The following is a 23,680-nucleotide window of genomic DNA, read 5'->3' on the forward strand; positions in this document are numbered from 1 at the left end:
AGGCGACAAACTGATCTTTTCTAATCCTTTGCTAAAAGAGTATCTTAGAGGGGCCAAAAATTTAAGGCCTCCCAGAAGATCACCAATTCCTGCATGGGACCTCAATTTTGTGTTGGAAAAACTCAAGTTCTTATCCTGGAAAACAGCTTTACTTCTGGCAATCACTTCAGCAAGGAGGGTTTCAGAGCTGCAGGCCCTCATGGCTGTAGAGCCTTTTGTTATATTTTACCCAGACAGGGTGTCCCTCAGGACCAATCCTTCTTTTACACCTAAGGTGGTATGCATTGCGGCTCTTAACCAAACTATTCACCTGCCAACTTTTTACCCATATCCGCAGAACAAGGGGGAGCAGATTCTGCATTCCTTGGATGTGCACAGACAACTATGATTCTGCTTAAACAGGACCAAATCTCTAAGAAAAAATGAGCAGCTACTGGTGGCATTTGCTGCAGGATCAGAGGGAAAGGCTATTTCAAAGCTGACTATTTCGTTTCTGCTATTTGCATCATGGTAGACCGGTGTCCGAGGGCATTAGGTCACATTCCACCAAAGCTGCATCTTCATCAGCAGCCTTTCTCAGAGGGGTACCAACCAAAGACATTCTAGAGGCTGCTACTTGGAGTTCTGTGCATACTTTTACAAAGCATTATCATTTGCCTCGTATTTTCTATGTCCAGGGCAGGCTTTGCCACTGCAGTTCTGCAGGGCCTTATAGCCGCTTCTAATGCTATTTAGTTCCAGCCTCCTATCCATAGCTTTGGGATTCTACCCAAATGTAATGACTGCAACAGTGAAACATGAAGAGCATAGTACAGTTGTGTACACTTGCCATAAAAGTAGATGTTCGAGTGTATTCACTGTTGCAGTCCGGGTTACCCACCCGCCATCCCCCTTTATTCTGGAGATTCTCTTTCCTTCACTATATTCTACAGCCTTTGTGGTGTATTTGCTTTTAGATGAAGGTAAAGTTTATGTTGTTACAATAAGTTATATGTATATATTTCTGCTCCCCATTTGGGGGGCACCTGACATCTGGGGCAAGAAAAACTAAAGAAAATGGTGTCGGCTGCCTGTGTTATACCCCTGACAACCAGACATCATGGAAGAAGAGACAGCAACCGATGCAGGACCCAAGACTTTGATATTCAGGCCAACTCAGGGCAACCTGCCAGCAGATTACCCGAATGTAATGACTGCAACAGTGAATACAGTCGAACATCTACATTTATGGTAAGTGTACACAACTGTACTTTCTTTCAAAATGGCACTGCTGCCTGCATGTGCTCTGTATTTATATGCACATGCTACATCTGGAAATGCTTACTAAATGTACATACACATGCTCTGATCTGCATCCTCCCTCTTTGAGAAATAGTCTTTATATGAAATGACAGTATTCAATGACATGCAATTTACAGAAATTATGTTTTGACATGCAGTTATACAGAAGTAGTTATTTGACATGCAGTCATACAAAATTAGACACACAGAAAGCAGTTATATCCAAGTCGCTTTGTATTTTACCCTAGGTCTGGAAGTACGACCTGATTATGTAACACAAAAGTCAGAATTGGATCTAGCAAGAGGGACTGTCTTCAAGGAATGTTCAACTTTGGCGACAACTGGGACATCATTAGGAACTGGAATGGATACTGTGACACGTTCTTCTGTATGAACATTTTCAGGGTTGCTTTGAGATCTAGAGTCTGTATCACAGGTACAATGCTGTGATATTGTTTCTGATACAGGAAGATGATGTTTGCAGTTTCTCCTGTACTGTCTACCCTCAGATTCCACTAAGCAGGATCTCTGCTTGGTACATATACCTCTCACTTAACCAATTTTCAAAGCCTTTCGCTGTTTGCATCCTCACTGTCTCTCCTCCTTTTAATGGACGAAGAAATCTGCTCTTTTTATCATAGCTGGACTTTTGAGAAGAACGCTTCTTAAAATTGTTTTTAGCATTAGGCATCGGCAAACTAGAACTGATAGGAAGGTTGTTATGGTTTGCCTAGATACAAGTCTCTGAGCAGGCAAGCCTAATTGGTTGTCGCAGGTTATATTACTGAGATTAAGTAAATTCAAGAAAATGTCGGTATTGTCATGCTTTGACCTTTCTAGTAAGTGTTTTGCACACTGTACTGCACGTTAAGCAAGGCCGTTTGACTTAGGATATTCAGGACTCTTCAGCAAATCTCTGAAATAATTGACTGGTAAACTGAGAGCCATTGTCAGAAAGAACTGTGTGGACTACCATGGACCACGAAATGACGTTTCATCTTAGTAATAACAATACTGGATGTTATGTTAGGTAGCATCGAATAAGAGTCTGTCAATACTAAGTAATGTCGACTGTTCCACTCAAATATGTCAGTTGCTACTGTTGACCAAGGTAGTTCAGGAATTTGGCTTAGCTGAAGTGGCTCTTTTTGCAAATACGGCTTACTACTGTAACACACTGAACAAGAAGAAAGCACTTTATCAATGCTTTTTAATAGAGAAGGCCAAAATACTAGTCCTCTCACCCTTCTTTTGGTAGAATCGAAACCTGTGTGGCCACTGGTTAAAATCTGAATGTATTCTCATTGTAAGGAAGTAGGAACAACAACTTTTGGACCTTTGAAAATGATACCATCTTCCATCAGCATCTTATCTCTGTATGGAAAGTAAGGTTGCACTTCTGGTGGTACACAGGATTGGTTTGATGACCATGTTACATTAATGAAGTGGTTGAGCTTCTGCAAAATTGGATCAGTCTTTGTCTTATGTCTCAGCTCATCAAGTCTCATGGTAGAAAAATTATGCACTTCCATGACATCAAAGTCATAATTCTCTGCATCAAGCTGTTTTGTGGTATTTTGGGAGGTTCTGGATAAATTGGTAGCCAGATAAAGAAGTTTACCCCTTGTATAGACCATTTTGAAATTATACTTTTACAATTTAAGCATCATTCTTTTGTAGTCTTGCTGGAGAGGACTGCATAGGCTTATTTAAAATAGTAACTAGAGATTGATGGTTAGCTTCTGTCTGGTTTGCTTGGCCACAGGTATAATCTTGGAATTCGAAAATGCTAACACAATTGCCAAAAGTTCCTTCTCAGTTTGAGCATACTGCATCTCATTTTGGGTAAGAGTTCTAGATGCACAGGCAGCAGGTCTGCCCTCTTGAAGAGTAACTGCGCCAAGACCGAACTTTGAAGCATCACAGGAAAGAACTACTGGTTTGTGGACATCATGGTATTTTAATGTAGGTAGGGTTAGAAGTTTGCTGTTTGAGGTTATCAAATGCTCTTTGGTGTTTTTAACCATGACCATGCAACATTTTTGCATGTCATCTGTCTCAGAGGTCCTTATAACTCACTAAAGTCAGGTATAAATATGCCCAAATAGCTAACCATGCCAAGAAAACGCTGTAGAGCTTGGACATTGTCTGGAACTGGCATCTCAAGAATGGCTGCTTGCTTTGAAGGATCTGGTCGTAAGCCTGTACTGGTAAATAAATAGACCTACACAAGTAACTTCTGGTAAGTCTGAATTTGCACTTCAGAGGATTGAGCTTTAAATTCACTTCATGCACTCTGTCCAGGTTTCTATCAAGCTCTGCTTCACCATTACCTCCAAGCGGTAAATCATCAACTATTATTGCACGCGAGTAGCCTGAAAAAATTTGCTCCATTGCACGCTGAAAGAATTCACTGGCAGAATTTATTCCAAAAAGCATCCTGAGGAATCAGTATCTACCAAATGGGGTACTTAATGTAGTCAGTAGTGAAGATTTGCGATCAAGCATTATTTGCCAAAAAGAGAAACACTCTGCATCTGAGACAGAAAAAACAGTGGCATTTGTCATGAGGGTTACAATCCCTTTGACTGTACGCATAGGATGATGAGGTCTTTTTAATGCCTTATTCAAGTCTTTTGGGACAGTGCATATTCTGATTTCATCTGAATTCGTATGAAGCAGCTACCATGGAAGATACCTACTCAGTTGGTTCTGTGACTGGATAAAATCACACCTTGCTGTCCAATTTTGTCTAACTGGACCTTGACTTTGCCCTGCATAGCTATTGGAGCTCTCCTTGCTGGTCTGACCACTGGACTGATCTCTAGGTCTACTTTCATGGAGTACACAACTGGAAGTTTGCTTGCTTGTTGTCGAACACATCAGCATACTCTGGGAAAATAGCGTCAGTAAAGCTGGAACTGGGACATGCATTTTTGTTCTCAAACTGTCTCTGAGACGTAATAATGACTGCACGGGTCTTCGGACTACATATAAATGCAAGCCTTAACTGTTGCCAGCCGAATAGCATGAAAGCACTACTGAACCCTCACTTTGAATCTCTTCACCTCCATAAGCAACAAGCTTCGCACAATTGACCAAATTAAGTTGCTCACCAGCACTCACTTTAGCAAATGTTTCTGCTGACATTACATTACACTTTGAACCAGTGACTACTTTGAGGTCTGTGGGTTTAACCATTAATCAGGACAGTATAAAATACTTCATTCTTTGCCAATAAGTCTACTGCATTAGCCTTTTCACCGACCACTGATGCACCATCTACATAGAAAGTAGGGTTGCAGCTTTCTACATGATCAACCTCCTTTTTTGAGTGACCTTTCTTAATACCTGAATGAGGCTTGCTTGATTTACATAACTTTGGAAAATTATTCCATTTTTTACACTTGTGGCATTGCTGACCAAATGCTAAGCACTTTTCTCTTTTAGACTCTTGGTAGGCTCCACAATTACGAAAGTTAACAATAAGACTTGACTTTGGTTTTGCTGACTCACTCTTATACTTTACTGAGCATGCCCTTTTTACTGAGCTAATTTTGGATCTTGCTAGAAAGCTAAGGATTTTCCATGCCACACCCAGAGGGGTTGCTGCTGCCCTGTCCTTTGGCCTGTTTCTGCTTGCCACATGTTGCATGCTGTCTTCGTTTGCTCTAGAGGCTGCTGAAACCTTGCCTTTATCACTTGTAAGCATATTTGTGTGCCTTTCTGTGAGCTCATGGATTTGACAAATCTCTATGTCTTTGCTTAACGTTAAATCACTGTCACAAATCAAAATCTTTCTCACTGCAGCACTATTAACACCACACAAAAGCCTGTTCTTAACTCAACTTTCGTCACCAAATCTGCATGTTTTAGCTTTGTTTCTCAAGTCACTGATAAAAGCTGCAAATGTTTCACCTGGCTTTTGGTTTCTTGTATAAAGTAAGTGCCTCTATAATGTAACATTTCTCTAAATTTACATTTTAAGCACTCGAGGTCTTCCCTTGATTCAGCTGGTACCACAGTATGATGGTTTTCCCCATCCCCATATACTTCTGGTGCATACACAAATGAACACTCTCTTTCATTAGCTTCTGACCCAGCTAAGTTAAGCAAATGAATGCCCTTGTGCATCCAGCTTTGTCAAAAAAAGCTGCTTGTATGAAACTATCGTATTCCTGCTTGAATACTTTCCAATTCGCTATATTATGGTCAAACACAAGTGGACTTGGTCAGCGAAATGCCTCTCCCACATCAACACACAGTAGTGAGGGTGCTTGAAATTCTGTACGAACATACACACACAAATGCATATGCCAGAACTTTGCGCCAGTACTTGTAATTATGCCCAATAGCACAACAAATTCTTTGAAGTAACTGCATTTTGCCAAATAAGTCTCCATAGCACAAGAATACTCTGAAATCACTGTACTTTAAGAAACTACTCTTTATCAGTGTAAGAAATGCTTCAAAATTACTTTACTTTGCGAATAAAAACTGTACATGGCAGAAGCTCAGAGTAAGAAACACTTCAAGATGAATGCATTTTGCAAATAAACTGTACACAGCACAAAAACCTTTCAAAATGGCTGTACTTTGTGAAATAACTCTGCACAGTGGTAAGAAACACTTAAGTGCTGGCTTTATGTGAATAAATGCACACAGCACAAGAACAAAATGGCAATATAACTGTACTTTGCACACAGCAAACTCTTTGAAATAATTGCACTGTAATAAAACAAACACACTGCAAACACTTTGCACTCTCCGAGATGCTTCGAACTCTAGTTATGCTTTGAATGACTTTGGCCAATGTGAAAGTTTGTGCCCAAACATGGTCTTTTATAAAAAAATATGCAGTCGCCTAGCTCTTTAAGCTCAATTTGCCCTTTTTATTGTACTCATTATGCCTTTTTAATTTCTTATCATGCTCTTCATACTTTTCTTGTGCCCTTTATACTTCAAACATGCTCGTTATGCAAACCAAAGATAATTCTGAGCCCCATTTGAATAGTTTTGCTAGTTTTGTCAACTATCATGGTTTCAAATATTTCATTTAATTAATACTGTGGTTTGTGATTTTCATTTGCTTGATATTACGTTTTTGTGGTACTCGTTTGATGATGTATTTTGTGCCTTATAAATGTGCTGTTTCATTTTTTTTGCCCAATAAACCATTTGTGCAATTTTATTTACCTTTAGCTTGTTTCTGGCCCTTTTTCATTTGTCTGTGCTCCGTTTCACTCAACCTGCTTGGTCTGCCTTCACCTTCAACTCTGCACCTCATGGCTCAAAGAAGTTCTTCTAATCCCGGTTCTGACATCATGTTGTTCGTCTGGTCAGGATAAAACAGACTAACATTTCTTGAGTTCTGTTCAAGCAGCTTTATTACACACAAACACATCAGAAATGAGGTTTTGTAACTTAATCTTAAACTTGCAGATTGACTGCACCACACTCATACATGTTAACTCTCTGGCTGTTCTTTCAAAATGGCACTGCTGCCTGCATGTTTTCTGTATTTATATGCAGCTGCCTGCATGTGCTCTGTATTTATATGCACGTGTTACATCTGCAAATACTTCTTAAAGGTACATACACACACACTGATCTTCACCCCCCCCCCATCTCAGGACTCCCTGCTGCTGTAGTTTGATTTGTAGTTAGTAAATGTAACATTGACGGATCATTTCTCTGAGTGGTGTGTTCACTGCTCACAGGTTAATATGTATGGTCTCCTCTAGAAGTAGCATTTGCTACTAAGTATTGCCTTTAAAAATGTATTGTTGCTGAGGGCAGTGTGTACTTTTAACACTGTCCCCATGATTATCTTGTGTCCTGACAATGTATTTTTTAATTAGTTTGTACTAAAAAGAGAAAACTCCTTGAAGACTGGAACACGTGTACCTTCATTTCATCAGTCTTTTATCTAAGTAGCAAGAGATTGTCTGGTAAGCATCGACATAGCCTGCTACTAAATAGCAGCCATTGTAATTGCTAGCTAATCTTCAACTGTTACCTTTTGACAGGAAGGGCAGTAGTAACATGCCTTATGACTTTCAGGTTCAAAAATTGGTCATTTTTTAGTTTTAAATTAATTCATTGCTGAAGTATTTTACGTTAAAGTGTTTAAATGGTAGAATGTTTTCATTTTTAAACACTTTTATGCTGACTTAGTTTTCCTGTATTTCTTTTGATTTTAGTTTGGTACTTTGTTCTGGCATTTCTTTCACACACTGTGATGGCCATTTCAAGGGGTTTGACTCATCTTTTGCTTTATTAATTTGGGTAGTTTTTCTCATTCCTTGTGCACTTTTCCATTTCCTGCTTGGTTTGGGAGCGTTTTATGTAGTAGAATAGGAGATGATCTTATATGTCCTGAGCAGATTTTTAAATTATGATAGGAAGTCACTTGATGAGTTTTGAATGGAAACCTGGCATGCGAGTTATGGCTTTTAACCCTTGGTAGTCTTAACCCTGTACAGTAACAAAGTAACGGCAGAAGTTCTTATAAATAGAAATTCCGTATGCCTTTGGCCTTTCAAAACCTAGACGGTCAGTTACTGTAAGGTTTGAAGTGTTTTTTTTTTCTTCAGTCATTGAGGCTGACTCAGAAATATTTCTTCTAAACCTCAAAGACAGGCTGAGCAATAGGCCTTGAGTAAAATAAGAGGTGTAAAGAGTTTTCCTAAAAGCAGTTGTATGATTTTATTTTTTTCTAGGTCAGGACAATCGTAGTAAGCTACGCAACTTAATTGACTTCCGACTGGCTGGCTTGGACATCACAGATGCTACGTTGAGGTTGATAATACGTCATATGCCCCTGCTTTCCAGGCTTGACCTTAGTCACTGCAACCATTTGACTGACCAGTCTGTAAACCTGCTGACTGCTGTTGGATCTTCCACTCGAAATTCCCTTACTGAAATAAATCTGGCAGGTAAGGTGAAATAAAGTGGTAATTGTAAAAATTCATGGATTGTCCAAAAATGTTTGGTTAGTACTGTGTATTTGTGTGAAGTAAGGGAATTCTCATTTGATTAACGAGCAAGACATTTTTGTTCTGGGTAACCTGGACGGTCTAGGCAAGAGTCCTTTTTCACTAGAGACGTGGGGGAAATAAAAGCAAGCAACAGTATGTTGAGTGTGCAACCAACATTCAAACCAACTCCACTGGGTAAGTACTGGTAATATTTGCATTTGCAACAGTTCTTGATGGATACAATCTATAACAATGCATGTCATATACCAAGTAACATGTATTGAAATAAAACAGGAAGTTAGTCTGTATAGTAAACATTCAAAAACCACAGAAATTATTATATGGAAAAATTGGCCTCAGTACAAAGAGGTAAATATAAAGTGTTTTGACATGCAGAACCAGGATGTTAGTTTAGCTGAGAAGAAATAAATTTGATTATTGGACTGTACATAGCCCAGGGTCTTAAGAAATGAATGAGATCGGATTGAAGATGAGATATGATATACTCAAATATGTGGGTCCATTGTGAATTTCCATGACCATTGATCAGTGAAATGGATTTGTAGAGCATTAGTGTAGATGCTATAATGAAGAATTAGGCAGATTGCCAAGGGAAGAGTTTGTGTTTGGAGACCAAGTCAGCTGGCAAGTTACAGAACTTTGGTATTGGGGCCAGTCATTCTTTTGTTGAAAGCAGCTTACATGAATGCACTACATTGTTGATATGTTTAGCACTGAACACCTAACTGTGTGTTTTAACAGCTTATTTATCTTTACTTGGCAGATGTTAAGATGGTGATCACATTCAGCTTGTAAATTTGTTTAAGGGTTTGGCAGTGATGTTTCTAATGTTGCAGTTGCCAGCAAAATATAATGTATTATTTTGTAAACTTCCTGCAGTTTAAGAAGACAGTCCAGAGTGATTAAGGAGACTGGAGGTATAAAAGAGGGTAGGTAGCAGAAAGTATTTTTGGAATTCGAGTTGTACTACTGTGCACAGTATAACTTCTGTAGGTTTGGGTTCAACTTGACATGCTGAAAATTAGTGTGTTCAGTTGTTGAACTAACTCAACAGTGACCCCAAGTAGCTTTGTTGAAGTACTTCCTTGTGGGTGCAGTTCTGTTAAGGGAGAGTGTGTAGGTGGCTTCTGCTGGTGTAAGAATGTATTAGGGGAAAATAACATTTATTTGTTTATTTTTACCTCTGGAGGTAGACCAGAGTCGGACTTTCCAAGATGGCAGCACACTGATTTAGCAGGTTAACCTCAGCTCTCCTAGTGTGAAAAAAGAAACTGAAAGACAAGAGCCAGGAACTCTGTCACTTTACTAAATCCAGTTACTGGCTAGTAAATACATGACTTGGATGCCAGCAAGAAAGAAACTGGCATCCTGAAAGAAAATCGGTTAGAAAAGGTGAAGTGAAAACACTGACTGGGAAGAACGCAGCAGCTGTTCAGCAAAAAGCAGTTAAAGCTCCAGCTTTGGTGCAAGACATGGTTTTCAGTAATCTGGAGGAAGAAGTAATTAAAGTAAACGAAACACTGAAGGAGTACGTCATCAAGTAAAAGGCTAGAAAAAATGGAAGAAGCTTTAAACAGATATTCAGATGTGCTGATAAAACTGCAAAAGTCAGAGGCTGAAATGAAGAAAAGGCTGGCTGAGTATGAAGCTGTTCAAGAAGAGATGTTTCAAGGAATGGCAAAGTTAGAGCACAGTGCACATAGGGAAAATCTGAGATTTTCTTCTGTAACAGAGAAGCTAGAAAGTACAGACTGTTAATTTTATGAAGGCACAAATAATCAACTTTACTAGTATTACCTTTTATACCCCAAGTAGACGCCAAAGAATTTTTCCTCAGGTAGATGGGAAATGTTGGAGGTGTAATGGGGAAGAAAGAGGTACTTGGAAGCATGTGTTCTTGGAGTGTAATGAGTTGCCAGATTTTAGAAATTTCCTAGAGTACTCTCTCAGGAATACTGGGTGAGCAAATGAGTGTAATAAAGGATTTATTTTTTTTTTTTAACTGTGGTGGTTGGTTTGGGGGTTGGGGGTTAGTATAATGGTTAAGGTATTAACCTTACTGACACAAGGTGCAAGGTTGAATTCTAAGGAAAATTGGCTAGGCTTAAAATGGCCCAAAAGGGCAGCTAGCATTGTACTCGACTCTGAACCTATGTACATAGTAAGACCTTGTTAAGTTTAATTCTAGTGGATGCCAAAAAAGCAATTACTAGAAAATGGAAATCAGTCTACACAAACCGTACTTAAAGTAGTGAATATTGTAAGAGATAAAAGAACAGAAAGTGTGATCATTAGGAAAAAGGTAGGAGTAAATTACATAGAAAAAATGTAAATTGTGGGAACGATACATGCAGAAAAAATTGCAGGAGGAACGAGGTTTGAGAGAAGGCAGAAATTGAACAACTTATATAATGTTAATTTCATTATATTGTATAGAACCATATATGTAATGTATAATGTTTGTAAATGTTAACTTATTAATGTGGTTTCATTACTTTTATATAAATGTAAGTTTGCCTGTGTCTTCAAGTGATAATTCGGTAAAGGTGTTAAAAAAAAAAAAAAAAAAAAAAAAAGAGGTAGACCAGTGACTGGAAGCCAGTCTTGAAGTGTAGAAAAGCTACCTTGGAGGTGATTTAAAAGTTTTTAATGGACCCTAAATAAGCCAAATTGGAGTAAAAGACCAAGAATGGTCGGAGTGAAGTTTGTGTTTCTTTTATCACCAAAAACTCTCCTCTCTCCCCGCAACCCTCTCTCTTACTTCCAACCCTATGCCACTGTCTGTAACATTTACACCTTCACTTTCACCATTCTTGCTCTTTCTCACTGTCTCTGCTGGTTGCCTCCCAGCCTGTGATGTATCCCTCCTTTACTCATCTTATCAGATGATGATCTTCATATTGATCAGTGCTTCAGCAGCTTAAGCTTGTATGGGTTATATCCTGAATAGGCTATAACATCTGACCAGCTCACCTTCCACGTGCCCAAACTGTTAGTGAGCTCTAGCTGAGCTAACTTAAGACAGGTTTGGATGCCAAGCCTTTCAGAGCTTTCCTGCGACCAAAGAGAGCACTCCTCTGCTGGCTTTCGAGGATCATTGGTCCGTTTGTGCTATTCTTTTGCTGGACAGGATATGTTCCCTTTGAGGGGAAAACCTTCCACATATTTTTAATTTTTAAACTTACTTTTTTTAAGTTAGGAATAGTGTTTTTACTGACAGTTACTCAACTTTCCTGTAGTTTTAAACAGGAGCGCACTTTTGTGTTTAGCAGTCTGAAAGTTGGTTTTCTGTGGAGAAACTGTGTTTAAATTATTTTTATGGCTGTTAGTGTATTGGAGTGATTTTTTTGCTGTGCTTTTGTTGGAAAAGTTACTGTATACTGCTATTGCAATTTTAATGGCTTGTGCGGTTTAGTTCCCCTGGGAAAGAGGCACCGTTTCCAGCTTGACAGTAGAACAAACTACCAGTCTCGCAGTTTGTCTTTTCAGCCACAAAAAGAAAAAGTTAACTAAACAGATTTTGCCCATCCCAGCAGGCTAACAATTTGACTCGACCATAGGTGGATGACTACTGTGGTCAAAGCTGGTTCCTGGTACCACTCATCTGTTTCCCCCGATCCCACTGGTGTTGCCCATGCAGCCATTGTGGACTGGACCTCTCTAGCTGTTGGGGTCCCGTTAGTGGGCAAGAGAATACCACCTTTGCCATTTTGGAAGAAGAGCCAAGGAAGGTGCCCCTGTTTAACCAGAATGTTGTGCCCATCTCTGGGGAAGCTATTTTTGCCATTAAAAATCCTATTTGTCTTAATTTTCCTGTCAAAAAGACACAGAAAACTAAACCTATATCATCTCCTTCTCCTGTTTCGGTGGACAGGAGTAGTTTATTAAGTCTGGCTCTGGGTCTGGTACAGTCTGCTGTCCCTTTTTATCAGGTGATTTTTGGTAAGAGAAAAAAGTGTTTCCACTTTTCATGAAGAGATTCAAGAAACTGAATCTAGAGAGGAATGTGACAGGACAACACAGTTTGTTCTTAGAATTCTGATTCAGACTTGTTAGAAAGTGTGTTATCTGAGTCTCCCTGTTAAGGATTCTGTTTTTCTGAGACTGTTTCCAGAATATTCCTGGGTTTTCAGTGGGAGAACATTGAGGTTTCTCAGTCCCTCAGAAAATACTATGAAATATTACAACTGAATTCCCAGAACCACCTCCCATCCGAAACCAACCCACCACCCCCGTGCTTCTAGCTTTGGAGGATGTGTTTATTACAGCGTGTGGTTTCCCTGATAGCTGGGCTGTGGGACCTAAGAAAATGGGTAGCATGTGCAAAGTTCTTCAGTGTTTCATATTTCGGTACACTCATTCCTAACCCAGCAATTGTAGCTTTAGTCAGTCCAGCTGCAGCCAAGTATTTTGTTAACTATAAATTTTCCCCTTCTGATAAAGATAGTAAAACAGTTGATGAGTCTGGAGAGAAAGTGTATGCTTCTGCAACTTTAATTTTGAATTGTTAGGCTCATATGTTCAGATTTATTGTGAAAGTATGAGGAATGTTTGATCTGCAGTTTCTTCCTGTGAGGAAAATCTGCTCTGTGTGGTTTCATTTCTTCCATTTTCTGAGGTCACTACTCATTGCTTCAAGTGTGTTTATGACTGTAGATTGTGCATCCAGGGCTTTTGCCACTTGTAATGTGTTGAGGAGGTTTGCCCGGCTACTTTCTCAAAACCTCCCAGAAAATGTAAAAAATGAAATGTTGAATTCACATTTGGTTACAGACTTAGTTTTGGCCACTTTGCTGCAGTTATCAAAAAATGTGATGAAAGACGCTGATACATGGATTCTTTCAGATATTTCAGACCCCCATCGTTAAATTTTCTAAGGGTTGTTCCTGCTTCCTCACCCAGTTTTGGCAAGAAAAAAAAAAGCAAACCGTCCTGGTAGAATTCTGATAAGCAGACTTAAAAAAATAATGCAGGGAGATTCCAAAGAGAGAGAGAGAGAGAGACTGAATCCCCCAGAATAAGTACAGTCAAATATGTCAGAATGATTGTGTAAGGGACTTTGTCTGTCCCCCCCCCCCCCCAAACACCCTTGCAGTCCCTCAAGTCATCACTGCTACAGTAGCCACTTCCTCCCTCCATCCTCCTTGTTTTTATGCCAGGTTATGGGCATTTTTTTTTGTTTGTTCCTAACGGTGTTTTCTCCGGGCTCAGTCTCCGTCTCTCAGTTGGCACTAAAGCCCTGACAGAGTCTTTTTTTGTCAGCTTAGATCAAGCTGAGTAATGTTTTTTTTTATGTTAATGTAGTTTGATTATTTTTATATGAACGTAAATTTGCCTGTGTCACAAGTGATAATTCAATAAAGGTGTTTGGGGAGGGGGCGAGTAATGGTTTGAGTTGTAGAAGGTGCCCTGAAGCTTTAGAAGCTGGCCGGCTGTCATACCCTATGCTGGATATAGTCCATATAGTTTAGGTTACAGCAGCAGTGTTTATTTGAACATCTACTGTTATGGCAAGTTTACTTGTACAGCTGCACTTTTCCAGTGATAAGGGTTACCAACTGGCCACCTTCCATAGCTTTTAGTGCACCTTCTCCATACTCTAACCACTGTACAGCTCAAGGAGAGCAGTATAATAGTTAGAGCACCAAAATCTCAGAACATTCTTGCCATTGAATTGTGCTGTTTGCTGCAGCTTCAATGTATATTGACAGTCGGCTGATGCTTTATCAGAGTTGGGCAGATAAGTGCATCTGGTAATACATTCCATTTTTGTTTTATTTGTTTTTGTGTGTTTATCTGTGCATATTGGAAGAAAACTTTAACTTTTCTGTCAAAATTTATTTCTGGGCTGGGGACTAGTGGTTTTAGTGGTTGTCACTAAAAACTTTTCCCTCAGACCATGAAATTTTAGCCAGGAGAAGAGACTACAGCTCTAAGCCTAGCTGTTGTCAAATGCTTTTCTCTGTATAGACATGGACCTGGGTCACACCTGTTTGGTGGCTCCCTCCCCGATCTGCAAGAAGAAAAAGTTATATGTGAGGCTTAATTCTTGATTGCGGCTTTGTCCATCTCTGTTGCCATTGAGTGACGGCTGTGGCCATGTGTGGTTTCTCATAACACTCATCAGTTGTTCTCTGGATGTCACTAAGTGCAAATAGGTAGACGTCCTGTGCAGCTGTTTTGCCATTCTTTTTGGGCAAGAGAGAGAACCATCCTCCTCAGCATCAGAGGAGAGAGCAGACATTGTTCCTTTGTGGTATTGCTCTGAGGAGCTTGATTTCCAGGGAAAGGAATGGATTTCAGGACGCACACTTTTTTTTGGGGGGGGGGGTTCCTCCCAGGAAAAAGGAACAAAATTTAGGCATTTTCTTCACCTGTGTCACCCAGTGCAGATGAGGATTGCCTGGGGTTTGCTAGCTTTTCAGTCTTTGCATTCTGAGTTTTCCCTTCACTTAAAAAGACAAAGATTTTCCTATTTCAGATTCTGATTTTCTGTCTGAGTGACAGGAATTAGAATTTGACTGTGAGTTAAGTTTTTCTTCAGATTCACCACTTGAGCACTTGCCTTTTTAACCATACTGTTGCCAGAATAAAATAGTTGTTTTCAGTGGGAAGAAAAAGAAGTGCCAGAGTCCCAGCAAAGATTTTTTTTTACTACAGATGGATTTTTCTCAAGCTGCAGCTGTTCCTCCTGTTTTGCTAGCCTTAGAGGATGCTTTCCTATCAGCCAGCAGTTTGCTTGACAATTAGCTAGAAGCGTAGCTGATTCATCCAGCGCCCTGGGCCAGTATTATGAAACAGTGCCCCATCTCCTCAGCTCTTCAAATGAAAAGCGTAAAGCTCTTCACTGCCGTAAACCAGTTGCTGCATTGTAAATGATTGGCTTATTACAGTTAGATCTATGCCCCCTCCCCAGCTTTGGTATTGAAGAGCAAAAAAAAAAAAAAAAATTCTACTGGCACATCAACCAGGTGGCCAGATATATACGACGTGCTCCTTTAGTCTGCCCCAGCCATTCAGGTCCCGTTTCTGTGCCCTGCCCCCAAACCTCCTTCAATATATTTAGTTTTAAAAAAATACTTTCTTTTAAACTGTAGCAAACTGTTTGCTACAAATGTAGAGAACAGTTGCTGCAACTAATACCCTGCCTGCACAGAGCACTAGATGCCAGTGTTTTAATTAAAAAAAAAAAAAATCTTCTTTTTAAATTGTAGCAAACTGCTTGCTACAGTTACTACACTTTATAATCTGCTTGCATGGAGCGCTATGGCGCTCATGTTTTAGATTAAAAAATTGTCTTTTTTAAACTGTAGCAAAGTGCGTGCTAAAGTTTATATGCTGCCTGCACAGAGCACTGTAGCCCTCAGTAGCAAACTGCGTGTTACAATTTAGGAGGCAGTTGTTACAGTTTAGACCACACATAGAGAGCTGCAGCACTCAAGGTTGATCACAAATGCAGTACCAGCTTTTTAAAGCCATTATTGCATTAAAGAGAGATTTGGTATTGGATGGTCGCACCTCCCCCCCAACTCTATGCACCCAGGGATGTTGCCCCTCTCACCACCCCCGAGCTACACTTGCAGTTAGATACCTGTAGTCAGAAAGTCTGATAAATTATATAAGGTTCTCAAGACCCACAAATTTGCTTTTTTCAAACCCTAGCTCAGACATTGTAGTAACTTCTCTGACAAAATCATTTTCTGCCAAACATTTTATGGCAGCTAACCCTAGTTCTTTTTGTCAAAGATAGGAAAGATTTTGATAGGCTTACGAAGACAGTTTATACTACTCCCTTAGCGTTCAGAATAGTCAGTTATCAGGCCCATAAGTTTCTGCTGGCTTCCTTTGATAATAAGAAAATTATTTGATTATCTTCCTTCCTGTCTTCTGTCTCTCAGGTAACTAAATACTCTTTAAAATGCTTGTGTAACACAGCTGTCATCTTTCTAGAGCAGCTGCCACTGGGTGAGTGATGAGAATTGCCTGTCTGCATTCTCAGAATTTACCAGAGGTGGCCAACATTGAACTTCTGAAAGCACCCCTAGATAGAGATGTTTTATGTGGCCATTTCTCTTTTGAGATCCTCAAAGGTTTTGATGAAAGGGGGAATTAATTCAGGGGATTACCCAAAAGTTTCAACCCTCCATGCCAAAATGTAATAGAAACTTTCCTTCCAGTTCAGGTACCTTTTATAGGATAAAGAATAAACAATAGTAGCAAAGCACAAGCAAGCAGACTTTCAGAAACTAATGGCAGGGAGTTTCAAGAAGAAGTGAAGGTCCTCTCAAAACCAAGGACACTCTACAAAGGCAGGCTTGACTGTATATCTGTCCACCCTGACATTCCAGTAAAACTTTCCCAAAGTCTAGGTCTTCACTTCCTTCTGTGGCACCAGATAACTTCAGACACTTTGGTTCTGAGAATTGTTCAAAAAGGTTACAGCAAGTAGTAATTTCCCTTCCTTTCTTTTCAAGGGATTCCTTCACATCCATCCAGTCATACCTCTTTGTTTCCTACTATCCTAGATCAAATGCAATCCCAGGTGGTTATAGAACCTCTTCTCCCAAATCAAATAGGAAAAGGGTTTTATTCAAGAATCTTTCATGCCAGTAAAAGAAGGAACCTGGAGGGTCTATCCTAGCATTTTCTTTTCTGAACAGTCGCATCAAAATCCAAACATTCAAAATGCTCTTTCTGCAGTCACTAGTTGTAACCTGGGGTGTCTCATTCCATCTCTCTGTTGTCCAGTAACTATGGATTTAAATGATTCTTAACACATTCCATTTCTCAGACTTCACATGCCTTTTATCTTGTTTCTATGTCCGGTTTACTTTTTTAATTCTCCACTTTACCCTCTGGGGTGTCAACTCCAAGAGTGTTTACAGAGTGCCTGACTCCTGTAATAGTCCAGTGCATATAATATAGACAACACCCACCTCCAAAATGAGAATATTATCTTACCTTAAAACTTGGGTTGATAACCCCCTGTCCTTTGATCATCTTTAAATGATGGTAGTCAAAGTACTTAGTGCAGCTAATTGCCATCAGTGGAATATCATTCATATTTAAAAAGGTCATTGTCCCCTTATATTTACATTGATTAGGCCAGTTACTGAATACAGTGTCCCCTTTCGAATGCAGCTCACTAGACATGTCAGGCAACTAGAAAGACCTCAGAGGTTCCTAACCAAAATTGACACTAGCTTAAAAACCCTAAACTGAAAAGCTAGAAGCACAGCCTCTTTGTTCAGTATCTTATATAAGACTACTAAGGGGGAGATCTGCACCTTCCCTACTGTGCCAGTAAGGAACCAGTGGCCCAGTATCTTTTGCATCGCCACAAGTCAAATAGTTCCACAAATGCCAGCATCATGGATCTAAATCTTTCATCAGCAAATAAAGGACAGTGATGAGGTAGGATCATTACACAGCACTTTCTCCATGTCTGGAGTAAAATGCCGTGGCAAGTCCAGAAGTGTGATGCCATTATCTTCCTTCAAACAAAATCTGGATGATTGGATGTGTTTCCACAAATTCACCCCTGACTTGACTGGATTATTACTCCTTGAAAAAGGAGAAACAGCTTAAGGACAGGTATTAGCAAGACGTAAAATGGCACAAGAATCTCTTGCCTTGTGTTTCCTTGGGTTGCAAGACATCTGCATTTGTCCATATTTAAATGGCTGCTTTGTTGTTTTTTCAAGTTGTCAAGAATCTCTAGCTTTAGTTAAAAAAAAAAAAAAAAAAAAAAAAAAAACTTAGTCTAGTTTTTCAGGTGAACACAAAGAAATCTCTCATTTCATTTATGGGATTGTTTCATAGATGCTTCTGTCATGATGGCTTTTCTTCAGGACGAAGTGAAATCTTACGAGGAAAAGTTTCTAATATTTTCCAGCCAGACTCTGGAATTTTCCAGGGAATATTTCCATATTCTATGTTTCATAGCCTCGACTCCTTTGATCAGACTCTACATGAAGAAAAGTCAATGATTCATCAAGTCAGTTTAAACCCAACACCAGCACCCCCTATAATTTCAGATCACAGTGCTGGGATTTGTAAAAACATTACTCTGATGGATGAATCAGTTGTCTGTCAACTTTGGTGTCCCTTTTTCCCTTCCAGCACCTACTTAGTCTGTAATCACAGATGCATCAGAATTTGGTTAGGGAATCGTATCCATTGAGGTGAATGTTCAGGGTCTGTGGAACAAGCAGGATAAATTAAAACACATAAATATCAAAGGAATAATGCTGTTAATTAATCCTGGCAAATCTCTAAGCCATCTTTGAATTCGAGGCCTTCTGCTAGGAAATGCAGACAACATCTGACTGATGAGATATGTAACCAAACAGGAGGGAACCAGAATTGTACCCCTTTGCAGACAAGCTGTGGCAGCTAGCAACTCGACAGTGTCTGACCCTCCAGGCTACTCACATTCCAACAGAATTGAAGGTAAAAAGCAAAAAAGCTGTGCAGGACCAGGACAGAGCTCCACGAATTGAAGTTGCACTAAGTGGTCTTCCTAGAATTGATCTAGTATGTTGGATATGTCTCAGTGAGATCTGTTTGCCCTCATTTGCAATAGACAGTTAGAGATTTTGCTTCAGGAGTCCTTGCACAAAAGGTTGAAAGATAAATTACTTTTATTCCCATGGACAGGGATTTTTTTAAACAAGAAACATCGTTATTAAATCATCATTTACGACACAGGCAAATATACATTTATATAAATGAAAGCAAACCATATTGACATACTTTTACTTGCAAACATTATATATCTCTTGTAATCTATCCAGTCATTATCAAACATTACATAGCTCATTCAAATCCTGCCCTCTTTTAATGCTCATTCCTCTGCATGTATTGTTCCTACAACTTTCATTTTTTTCTATGTAATTTCCTTTTACCCTTTTCTAAAGATCCCATGTCCAGTTGTTTTATCTCTGTTATTATTTTTACTACTTCTAGTACAGTTGGTGTAGACTTTGATTTCCATTTTCTAGTAATTGCTTTTTTGTCAGCCACTATAATTAGACTCGGCAAGGCCTAACTATGTCTAGGCAATTCTGATGCTGTATCATAGCGCAAAAAATCATTTCCTTAGTTATATCAGTTTGCTCACTGTTTTTCCTGATGGTCAGCAGGGAATTTTTAAAGTCTGCCAACTCATTACACTCTCAGAAAATGTTCCCAATTACATTTGTTCCCCATCACACCTCCAGCATTTGCTATCTACCTAAGGAAAAATTCTTTGGAGTCTACTTGAAGTATAAAAATACCTGTGTAAACACTTCCAAGCAAAGGTCCTAAATCTTTTATACTTTGTTTCATATTTGGGAAACCTGCATATATACCCCCATCATTTTTTTGTCCAATCTCTCTTCCCAATCCCTTTTAACCTCCTCCGATTGATTTTTGTAGTTATGCAGTATTTTATATGTTCTACTCTTGTTTGCGTCTTTCGGCTTTTCCTGGTTAGGGGTCGCCACAGTGGAACTCCGGTCCGCTAATGATTGGCAGTAGATTTTTACGTGCTGGCTTGCCGGGCCTAACGCACAACCTTCACCGAAGGAACGCCCATTCACGCATGTCGCCACACAGAAGATGCTCTAACTGAGAATCGAATGGGCAACGTCTAACTGTGAGGCGACAACGGTACCGCAGCACCACCACCTCAGCATTATTTTATATGCTCTACTAATTATTCTTTAACAGCAGTTTCTGTACTAGATTCTACTGGCCTTTCCAGTAATAGTCATGGTTCTTCTAAAGATTCAGAAGGGCTCTCCAAAGATGATACTTGTAATCCCTTTTTTAGTCCAGGCAGCAGTGGTTCTCCCTTCTTTTCAAAGTGGCCAAGGGCATTTACCACAAGCTTTCCTTACAACAGATGGACTTGCACAGGACAGCATTTGTTTGATACTCTCCACCCTTTATTTTCAACTTGCTTCCTAGGGTAATATAAACACTTGCTTGGTAATCTCTTAACTCCCATCCAACATGGCTTTAGACCCCATCACAGCACATCCACCGCTCTACTCTCATTTATCCAAACTATAGCAGAAGCCCATGATAACAACCTACTTGTCTCCTGTCTTTTCCTTGATCTCTCAAAGGCTTTTGATACCGTCTCCCACTCTAAACTGTTAACTAAACTTTCTGACCCTCACCTCTCTACCCCCTCTATAGCCTGGTTCACTAGTTACTTATCTAATAGACTACAGTCTATATGCTGGCAAACTGTCCCCCCCCCCCCCATCATTTCTGCCTGTCCACACCGGTGTTTCCCAAGGCTCTATTTTGGGTCCACTCTTGTTCAATATCTTTGCTAACAACTTACACTCTGCTACTAACCACTCAACACTCTTACAATATGCTGACGATTCCACCCTTATTACCACTGCCCACAGTATCCCTGAACTCCTTTCTCTTACCCAAACCACTTTCTGTTCCATTGAAACCTGGCTCACTGATAATCAACTAATCTTAAATCCTAAAAAACTAAACTTCTCCTTTTTCTTCCTAAAACACTAGCACAACACAAATCATCTTCCTCCATCACCTCCCTTAACGATACCATCATCAGACCTGAACCACATACAAAATTACTTGGTGTCACCATCAATAATGAACAAAAATTTGACATACATATCAATCAATGCATAAAGAAAACCCACCAAAAACTCTGCCTCTTGTACTCTAATCATAAATTTCTTTCTCCCTCTCCAAACCCTCACTAGCCATGTATCTCCTCCTACCCTGTCTTCTGTATGCTGCTCCTATCCTTACTAACCTCCAGTCATCTCTTCTCAGCAAACTAGAGCAAACCTACAATAAAATAGTTAAGTTTGCCTCCCAATCCCCCCTGCAAGTCCCAGCACTGCCTTGACCTAAAGTCTTTGCAGTGGCCTGAATTCCCCAAACAACTGCTCCTTCCTCAATTGCATATAACACACGCACTCCTTTATAACCTCACTTCCTGCCCATCTGTCTCTAATATTGTAACACTATACAACCCCTGACATCAGCTTCATGCACCCGACAAACATTTTCTGGACATGTACAAATCCACAAAAAATATTGGGAAATCACTATAAAAATACTTAGGAGCCCGCTCCTGGAACTCCCTCTCACATAATATAAGAAATATCCCTCATAAGTCCCAGTTCAAACTTGAACTTAAACACTTCCTACAAAACACCTGGTCCTGTCCCTGTCAAGCTCCAACCTGGTCCTGTCCCTGTCAAGCTCCAACCTGATTCTAGATACCCTCCTCCTTAATCTATCTACTTCTCGCTTATCCTTCTCTTTCCTCAATTCTCTCTCCTCTCCATAGTGCCAATACTACTAAATACCAACACCCTGTTTTTTTCTAAATAATCCTTTGCATCCAGACTAACTTGTTGTTACTGTATAGATATATACTGAAATCTGTATAAAACTGTTAGATTAGATACCTTCACTTTGTTGAATATATTCTTGTATATGCCATTTGTGATGTAGATTTATGTCTTGAGTGACTATAATTGTAACTGGAGCTTTTCTCCTTGGGTCTCCACTGAAAATGGGCCTTTGGCTCAGCTGGACCAACCCGGTTAACAAATGACAATAAATAAATAAGTAAAATATAATTTTAATACCTTTTGGGTACTTGTTTTTGAGGACATATAGTAAAAACCGTGGTGGTACAGTGTTAGCGTTTTTGCCTCACAGCAAGAGGTTCTCCTGTTCGATTCTCAGCTGGAGTGCCTTCTGTGTGGAGTCTGCATGTCCTCCGCGCGGTCGAGTGGCCTTCGAAAGACATGCGTGAGTGGGCGTGCCTTCGCTGAAGGTTGGGCGTCGGGCTGGCAACTCGGCACCATAAAAATCAACTGCCAATCATTAGCAGACCGGAGTTCCGCTGTGGCGACCCCTAACTGGGAAAAGCCGAAAAGACAAACAATAGTTAATATTGAAGAAGGCTAAGAAACCTACTACTTGGCATATCAATATGTGGTTAAGTGGAAAATATTTTCTGGTTGGTGCTAAAGAAAGATCCCTTTAAGGTCCAGACCACTCTGGTTCTTACAGTATTTGTGAGAGTTATTATCCTCTGGCCTTTTTTACTCATCTTTACTCTATCTTTGCTTGTCTGTCCATGGACGATCGCCCCATCACCAGCTTTTCTACCCTGCCTCAAATGAAACCAGTTTTTTTTTTTTTTTTTTAATAAAGGTGCTTAGTTTACATATCCATCTACCTTGAAGACAACTGGCTTTTTCTTAGGATCTTTTATACTGGAGAAACTTGCACCTTTATTCTTTTGGATATGCTCATGAGGCTTACTTGAAGCTCTTACGGTGATTCAACCTTATTTTTCACAGAGAAAGGCTAACTTTGAGAACAAATCCTTTCTTTATGCCTAAAGCTGTTTCAGAGTTTATTTTGATCCAAACTATTCATCTCTCTAATGTTCTTCGTGTTTCACTGTTGCAGTCATTACATTTGGGTAATCTGCTAACAGGTTGCCCTCAGTCGGCCTGAATAACAAAGTCTTGGGTCCTGCGTCGGTTGCTGTCTCCTCTTCCATGATGTCAGGTAGTCAGGGGTATAAAACATGCAGCCGACGCCATTTTAATCAGGCTTTCTTGCCGCGCGGTGCCAGAAGCAGAAGCAGTTCGCAAGTGCCGGTCGGCCGACTCCTGAAATTTTCATTTTTGAGTTTCAGAACCGAAGTCTTCAAACTAAAGCTAAGTACCCCATTGGGGAAACTTTTTCTTGCTCCTTACCGATGTCAGTAAAAGTTAATAATTGCATTACTTGTGGGAAGCAAATACCTCATAAGGATTTTCATTTGTACTGTATTCCTTGCCTAGGCCCTGATCACAACGTTCCTTGCTGTCGGTTTTGTGCTAAATTTAACCAATGCACTATTAAGCGTTGGTATATTTTTGCTTCTAAATATTTTGGTTCAAGGTTTAACTACCCTAAAATGTCGTCTGTTAGCAATCCGACTACCAGAGTTCACAAAATACACAAGAAAAAAGACAGAGACAGACCATCATGGTCCAAAACCGACGACGAAGCTTCTCCTAACCCAGTCGCCGGTTTGCCGGTACTCAGTGAGGTGCTTTTGCAGCCCCCGATACCCACTACTTTTGAGTCGCAGGCCTCTACCGTGACCCATTCGGAGTCAGGTATGCTGCGAGATTCGCAAAGTATTGAACCTGCGGATGTATCTCCCTTGGACGGGTCTGGAGCCGCTGAGCAGGCACCGGCTTCTGAGGGTGTTTTCGGGCCTCAGCATTTTTATATTAAACAGACGCCATCAACAATAAAAAGGTAAAAACAACTTCTATGTGTAAAACAACGACACTTGAGCCACGTGCTCAGGCCCCTATGCCTAAAAAACAAATGAT

At 39.9% G+C, this 23,680-nt stretch overlaps 1 protein-coding gene across 1 annotated transcript in view; it reads left to right on the plus strand.

The window, feature by feature from the left end:
• LOC122810646 (lysine-specific demethylase 2A-like) overlaps positions 1–23,680 on the plus strand; it is a 1,654,939-nt gene that overhangs the window by 1,561,631 nt on the left and 69,628 nt on the right. The window contains exon 23 of the mRNA XM_044082219.1: positions 8,004–8,219. Within this exon, the coding sequence (XP_043938154.1) occupies positions 8,004–8,219 (216 nt within the window). The remainder of the gene's footprint in view (positions 1–8,003; positions 8,220–23,680) is intronic.

This window comes from Protopterus annectens, chromosome 9.part0 (assembly GCF_019279795.1).
Source record: "Protopterus annectens isolate FY-2018-M chromosome 9.part0, PAN1.0, whole genome shotgun sequence".
Taxonomy (NCBI): domain Eukaryota; kingdom Metazoa; phylum Chordata; order Ceratodontiformes; family Protopteridae; genus Protopterus; species Protopterus annectens.